This window comes from Mustela nigripes, chromosome X (assembly GCF_022355385.1).
Source record: "Mustela nigripes isolate SB6536 chromosome X, MUSNIG.SB6536, whole genome shotgun sequence".
Lineage (NCBI taxonomy): Eukaryota > Metazoa > Chordata > Mammalia > Carnivora > Mustelidae > Mustela > Mustela nigripes.
This window is the reverse complement of record NC_081575.1, coordinates 26,592,046-26,599,898: the sequence shown is the minus strand read 5'-3', so window position 1 is coordinate 26,599,898 and position 7,853 is coordinate 26,592,046. Positions and strand designations below refer to the sequence as shown.

General features: G+C 41.3%; 1 protein-coding gene across 11 annotated transcripts in view; it reads right to left on the bottom strand.

Moving 5' to 3' along the window:
• Nucleotides 1–400, bottom strand: part of THOC2 (THO complex subunit 2) — a 113,265-nt gene extending 112,865 nt beyond the window's left edge. For all 11 annotated transcript variants that reach the window (XR_009401407.1, XM_059385820.1, XM_059385824.1 and 8 more), the window contains exon 1: nt 311–400. Coding sequence is in view for 10 of the 11 variants with exons in the window: in XM_059385820.1 (XP_059241803.1) it covers nt 311–381 (71 nt within the window). In the remaining variant the exon portion in view is untranslated. The remainder of the gene's footprint in view (nt 1–310) is intronic.
• Between the last annotated feature and the right edge of the window lie 7,453 nt (nt 401–7,853).

The window sequence follows — 7,853 nt, the reverse complement described above, 5'->3', positions numbered from 1 at the left end:
GGACAAAAAGAGACGGAGCGGGAGCGCGGGGCCCCGCAGGGGCGAAACGGGAGTTCTGTTAGGAGACTAAAAGAAGACAGCCTACGGAGGACAACGGGGATTTCAAAGAGGCCAGAGAAGGAAGGAGGTCGGCGACGGTTACCAGCACCTCTCCTCCCCGAGTTCGAAACTCCTAACCAACCCTCCACACCCGCCGCCCGGATGGGGGAGGGGGCACATCTTCCCCCCACAACCTCTCCCCACTTGGGAGAGCACGGCTGACGCCCGAGCCCGGCCCGGCCGTGAGCGCGCCTCCAGCCCGGACACTCACAATTCGCCTCTCCCTGATTTCTCCCAGTTCTTTATCCACTCTACGGGAACCACCACAGTTGCGGCCGCCATCTTCCCCTCACTAGTAGCAGAGGCCCGGATGTGTAGCACGCGAGCGAGGGGTCAAAGGGGAGCACCGCCCACGGGGAATGCCGGGAGCTGCGAGTTCGGTTTTCGATTTCCCGCCCCACTTTCCTCCCCACCCGCGGAAACCCGAGGCATTGCCTCCAACCAGGTGGCTGAGACCCATGGGTTCCTTTGCAGAGTAACTACGCCGGCCGCGCCCTCTACTACCTTTGCCCTAGCTTCCCTTTAGAACAGGAAAAATGCCATCCCTGGCCGACTCATAGCCCTTATCTTCTTCCGTAGTATCTACTCCAGGCCAATAATTCGAACATGTACTTTTGAAGCCCCTAGTATGTGCTAGACAGTGGCGACAGAGAAGCAATAAGCCATTGTGCCTACCCTCAAGGAGCTCACAGTCTGTGGGAAAGAAAAACATGAGCAGATCAATTACAATACACCCAACTAACTGCTGAGATAAAAGAAAGTAATCAGGAAAGAAGCAGCTATTTACTATGTGCTAGACATGCTAATACAAGGGATACAGGCAGAAACTGACCCTTGGAAACACTTGCAGCCACCAGTGCTGACACCCTACTATAATCGGCCTCTGTCTTTGTAACCTTAGACAAAACTAGGGGGCGCAATTACCATAAGAAACAACTTGTTTACATTACAGAGTCTCAAAGCATCTCCCGACAAGATACTAAGATTTCAAAGGCGAAATAAAGACTACAGTGGGAAAACATGGCAGACACCGTCCTAATTATGATGAAAATCAGCACGCCCAGAAATGGACATCATGTGCCTACTGATAAGGTGCTAAGAAAAACACTAACCAATTTTGTAGCAATCATGACACCAAAATTCGCATAACCTGAATTTAATCACGAGGGAACATCAAACAAACCCATAGAGGGACAGTCTACAAAATTACTGGCTTTCGCTCTTCAAAATCATCAAAGTCACTAAAGACAAAGACATTGAAGAACTCCTCCGGATTAATAGAAACAGACATGACAACTGATCCCCAGCCAGAAAAAGAACATTTTTCTTTTGCTAAAAAGGGTATTACTGGGACAGCTGACAAAATTTGAGTATCTATAGATTAATAATACGGTATCAATGTAAATTTCTTGATTTTTATATTTGTGCTATGGTTAATGTGAAAGTCCTTGTTTAAGAAAATACTGGCTGGAGGGGCGCCTGGGTGGCTCAGACTTTTGAGCGTCTGCCTTCCGCTGAGGTTATGATGTCCAGGTCCTGGGATCCAGCCCCATGTCCGACTCCGAGCTCGGTGGGGAGTCTGCTTTTCCCTCTCCCTCTGCCTCTCCCCCTGCTTGTGTTCTCTCTCTCTCCTTCTCTCTGTATCTCTCTCAAATGAATAAATAAAATCTTAAAAAAGAAAATACTCTCAGGAATATTTAGAGATAATGGGTCATTATGTCGCAACTTACTCTAAAATACCTCAGAAGAAAGTCATAGGATGAATAAACAAATGCATAATATTAACATTTTAGGAGTATAAGTGAAGGACATGCAAGGATTCTTTGCTGAATTTGTGCAGCTTTACAAAACAAAAAAGTTTTAAAAATAAGTGTTTGGTAGAAATTTTAGAAAATGTAGGCAAACCAAAGAAAGAAATCCTACCACACATATATTTAGGTATAAACTTTAGATCTAGTATTTCTTGGGGTCCCTGGGTGGCTCATTCGTTAAGTATCTGCCTTCGGCTCACATCCTGATCCCAGGGTCCTGGAATCCAGCCCGCATCAGGCTCCCGGCTCAGCAGGAAACCTGATTCTCCCTCTCTCACTCCCCCTGTTTGTGCTCCCTCTTTCCCTGTGTCTATCTCTGTCAAATAAATAAATAAAATCTTTTTTTTAAAGAACTAGTATCTTCTAAATTTGGTAATTTTCACCAAAAGCACCACGTTCGTTTGCACTGAAAAGCTGTTGGAGAGAAAGACTGTATTCAGAATAAGTTCTGAAGAGATACTACATTGTTCATGATTGTTTTTCATCAGCTATATCTAGTCTCCTAACATCCTGTCTCGTTTTGAAATCCTAGAACCACTAATTAGAAAATACACATTGCTTAGTTTCAATGACATCTCATAAAAACCTTTTGCCATTTCAGAGAGGTTCAGAGATACAAGTGCCCACTGATCTTTTAATTTTTCATTACTACGGATTTTTCAAGTGTCAACAAAAAGATATAGTGAATCTTTGCTGTACCATCATTCTCACTTAAAGAAACGTGAAATCATTATTACAGGATAGTTTCTGTGATACAACAAACACTATTCTGCTGCATATGTATACTTCACTGTACAACGGATAGCAGTGGGCACTTCCACATTTGAATCCAGGTAATTCTTTACAGAGGACAAGGAGGATCCTGTGTATTGAAGAACTTCCCCTCTCCAAAACACAAGTTGTTACTGAAAGTCTCTCCAGACATTGCAAAATGTCTCCTGCAGTACAAAATAACCCCCCTGTTGAGAGCCACTGACAATATGCTGCTGTATTCGAGTTTACCTTGCCACTTTATCACAGTGATTTTTCCTTCCAAACACTGAACTGTGCACAGTATGCATACTACTCAGTATGCCACAAATGTGGTATGACTTGACTGAAGTGATGCCCTTTGAAGCTTTGATTTTCCCTTCTCCCAGAGCCTGCAGAACTATTTTTACATGTTATGATGACTCCTTTAGGAATTCCTCAGAGCTAATTGGCTTTTCACTCTATAAGACTGCAAAGCTATCATGTCTTCTGCATCTTTGCTGGTGGCTTGCCTGTTCTTTGCTATCAGAGTCTAGTATTATCTCAGCAGCTGAGAGTACTATTCCCGGGTGATCTCACTGGCTCCCGGGTACCAATGGACTAGGCAGGGACTAAGGTCTGTGATGAAGGCTAGGGATTGGGTAGTTTCAATGTTGATAGTCTGATGCATGGAGTAGGTTACTGTAAAGTCAAGAAAAACAAGAAAAAGTAAATAAAATAATCGAAGAATGAATGCAAAAAACTGTACCCTTTGTTGAATTGTGCCCTAAAATGCTGAGTATTGGTAATGGATTTCTATTAACTAAAGACTTAATTATGTTAAATATACATATTAAATTTTCTAGGATAACCACTAACATAAAGGGATATTCTATCTCTTCCAAACTACCAAAAGGGGGAAAATTAAAAGAGAGAAAGAGAAAAAAATCAACCAATCCAAAAAAGGCAAGAAAGGAGGAAAAACTTTTTGGAAAAGTGAGACAAAGAGAATAGAGGAAGATGGTAGATTTAAACTTAAATATATCAATAATTGCATAAAATGTAAATGAACCAAATGCTCCAGTTAAAAGTAAAGTTTATCAGTCTGGATTTAAAGAAGTCTAGCTATAGGATGCCTGGGTAGCTCAGAGGGTTAAGCCTCTGCCTTCAGCTCAGCTCGTGATCCTGGGATCAAGCCCAGCATTGGGCTCTCTGCTTGGCAGGGAGCCTGCTTCCCCCTCTCTCTCTGCCTGCCGGCTTGTGATCTTTCACTCTCTCTCTGTCAAATAAATAAATAAAATCTTTAAAAACAAAGTCTAGCTATTTTTAAGAGATACCCCCAAAACACACACACACACACACACACACAATAAGCTTAAAAGTAAAAATGATGGAAAAAATACACAGGCAAATAGTATGATCAACAAAAAATAAGCTGTTATAGCTAGATTAATATCACACAAAACAGACTTCAAAGGAAAAATAATTACTAGATTTAAAGAAAGTTATAAGGCTCAGTTGGTAGAGCATGGAACTCTTGATCTTGGGGTTGTAAGTTCAAGACCCATGCTGGATGTAAGATTACTTAAAAATAAAATCTTTTAAAAATAATTTTAAGGGACGTCTGGGTGGCTCAGTCAGTTAGGCCGCTGCCTTTGCCTCAGGTTGTGGTCTTGGGGTCCTGGGATAGAGTTCCATGTCCGGCTCCATGCTCAGCGGGGAGCCTGCTTCTCTCTCTGTCTGACAGATAAATAAATAAAATCTTTTTTAAAAATTTTTTTAAATAAAGAAGGCTACAATATATTGATAAAAATTTCAATTCAGGGGCATCTGGGTGGCTTAGTCATTAAACATCTGCCTTTGGCTCAGGTCAGGATCCCCAGGTCCTGGGATCGAGCCCCCCATCAGGTTCCCTGCTCAGGAGAAAGCCTGCTTCTCCCTCTCCCACTCCCCCGCTTATGTTCCCTCTCTTGTTTTCTCTCTCTTTCTGTCAAATAAACAAAATCTTTTTTTAAAAATTTCAATTCAACAGAAAAACGTAATAATACTACCTTGAATGTACTCAACTACTTTGACTATATGAAACAAAAATTAAAAGAAATACAAGGAGAAATAGACAAAGCACCAACACAGTAAGTTTTTAGTTCATCTCTCTCATAAATTCATAGATAACAGACAAAAAAAATCAGTAAAGATTAAGAAAATTTGAACATCAAATGAACTAGCTTGTTCTAGTAGATATACAAAGAACACTGTACCTAGCGACTGGAAAATAAACTTTCTTTACAAGAACACATGAACAAGTCACCATGTACAGATTGTTCACATATCAAAAGCACCTAGCCAAGGGGACAACAGTGGGGGTCAAAATCCATCCAAAGCTCCATTTGCTAAACCATGTGCTCAGGTATGGTGTTACATCTATCTGAAAGAAAGAGCACATTTTCCTAATTCATACAAAAACAATATGTCATTTAGTAGTGATCCAGCACATGAAACATTCATGAAAACTAATCATATGCTAGGTTAAAAAAATGTCAATGAATTTCAAAGACTCAGTCTCAAACAGTTCACATTTTCTGACCACATCGCAATTAAAGTGGAAATCAATAACAAGAAGATAAAGAAAAGATCTATGTTTGGAAATTTTAAAATATACTTTGAAATCATATATCAAAGAAAAAAATCATACTAAAAATTAGAAAATACTTAGAACACAACAATAATGAAACTATTACATATCAAAATTAATAGGGGCATTTGGCTGGACCAGTCAGTTGAGGAAGTGACTCTTGATCTTGGGGTTGTGAGCTCAAGCCCCACCTTGGGCATAGAGCCTAATTAAGAAAAAGAAAACTAATTTAAAATTATGGGTTGCAGCCCAAGTCATAGTTAGAAAGAAATTTATGTCATTAAAACTTAGTATTATTAAAGAAGTAAGGCTGGGACACTTGGGTGGCTCTGTCGATTAAGCATCTGCCTTTGGCTCAGGTCATGATCCCATAGTCCTGGGATCAAGCCCTGCATTGGACTCTCCCTGCTCAGTGGGGAGCCTGCTTCTCCCTCTCCTACTCTCCCTGCTTGTGTTTCTGTTCTTCTGTCTCTCTCTCTGTCAAATAAATAAACAAAACCTTTTTAAAAAATTAAAAAATAAAAATAAATAAAAATTTAAAAAGAAAGAAAGAAGCAAGGTTGGAAATTAAAAAGTTAAGCATCCAATTTAAAAAGTTACAAAAACAGTAACAGAATAAATGAAAGAAAGCAGAAATAAGAATATTTCAAAATAAGAAATACTAAGCAAAAAGAAAATGTCCAATACAAAAGATCAATAAAACCCAAAACTGGTTGGTTGAAAAGTCTAATAAGACTGATTACAAAAATGGGAGAAGGTATATATAAACAAATATTAAGAATTGTATCAGTTGGGTTCCTGACAGGAAACAGATGACATACTCAAAGTGGACAATTAAAGACAGGGTTTTTTTATTTATATTTATTTTTTTTTAAAGATTTTATTTATTTGACAGAGAGAGATCACAAGTAGGCAGAGAGGCAGGCAGAGAGAGAGAGGAGGAAGCAGGCTCCCTGCCGAGCAGAGAGCCCGATGCGGGACTCGATCCCAGGACCCTGAGCCGAAGGCAGCGGCTTAACCCACTGAGCCACCCAGGCGCCCAAAGACAGGGTTTTTTTAGATTTTATTTTAAGAAATCTCTACACCCAATGTGGGACTCAGACTCACAAACCTGAGATCAAGAAGCACATTTTCTACAGACTGAGCCAGCCAGGCACCCCTAAAGACAGTTTAATGAAGGAACCATATACAAGGTTGTGGGTGCACTGGATTAAGGGAAATCAACAATGGATGGTGAAGAACCTCAGGGCTAGCAACACTGGAAGACGTTAGCACCTGCAAGCCTGAAGCGACAAGGAGAGGGAATGGTTACCAAAAACTAAGGCAACAAGGAAAAATAAAATAAAATAATAAGGGAGGAACATTCAACAGGAACTGTGGCCTTCTGTAGAGGAATCACTGCCAACTCACATCCCGGCAGGAAGGGAATGTGGGGAATAAATTTCCTGACCTTTTCCTCCTTCCACTATCTGATCTCCTGCTGCTAATACCTCCTATTGGCTGACAGCTACTGAGAGCCATAAGGCAGGGGAGCCAAATACAGTTAATGTGGGTCAGGGAACAGAGGTGGGTGGAGAAGGATGTAAAGTGAAACTTGAAAAGGAAAACAGAAAATTCCCAGCACTGACCATTCCTTTTGTACCTCCACACCACTCTTGCCCCTCATCCAGATGAAATCCCCATGATCTCGGGAACCTGGGTGGCTCAGTGGGTTAAGCCGCTGCCTTCGGCTCAGGTCATGATCTCAGGGTCCTGGGATCGAGTCCCGCATCGGGCTCTCTGCTCGGCAGGGAGCCTGCTTCCTCCTCTCTATCTCTGCCTGCCTCTCTGCCTACTTGTGATCCTGTCTGTCAAATAAATAAAATCTTTAAAAAAAAAAAAAAAAAAAAAGAAATCCCCATGATCTCAAACAAAATGTACAAATTCCCATCAGCTACTATATCATTGCAGGGGGGTGTCAACTCATTCATACTCCCACATGAAATGTAAAATATTAACCACCACCAGTGTTTTTCATAAAAAGTAGAAAGGAAAGGGTGCTCTAAACGTAAAACATAGTTGCCATAGGGGCGCCTGGGTGGCTCAGTCGGTTAGGCCTCTGACTCTCGATCTCAGCTCAGGTCATGATTTCAGAGTTGTAGGCTCAAGCCCTGTGTTGGGCTCCCATGCTGGGAGTGGAACCTGTTTGAGATTTTCTCTCTCCCTCTTCCTCTGCCCCTCCCCCTGCATGCACTTGCATGTGCTCTCGCTCTCTCTCTTAAATAAATAAATAAATGTCTTTAAAAAATTAAAAAAAGAAACATAGTTGCAATAGTCCCTGCTTCTGTAGCTTGAAGCAGGCCTTAAGTTGATAATCATAGTTTCAATTTTTCTGCCACCCACTTCATGCTTCCCTTGCCTAGGATAGGCATACATCCTAGGATAGGATACATTCCCTGGTAGAGTGATCTAAACCTTCATCCCCACAGGGTATCTGAATCCTTATAATATTACCTTGACTATGTTACCAGTTTTCACTGACCAGTACTATTGAACAAGGGAGTGATAAAAGGCAACCTAGTGAAGCCCCTGAGTTCTAGAGA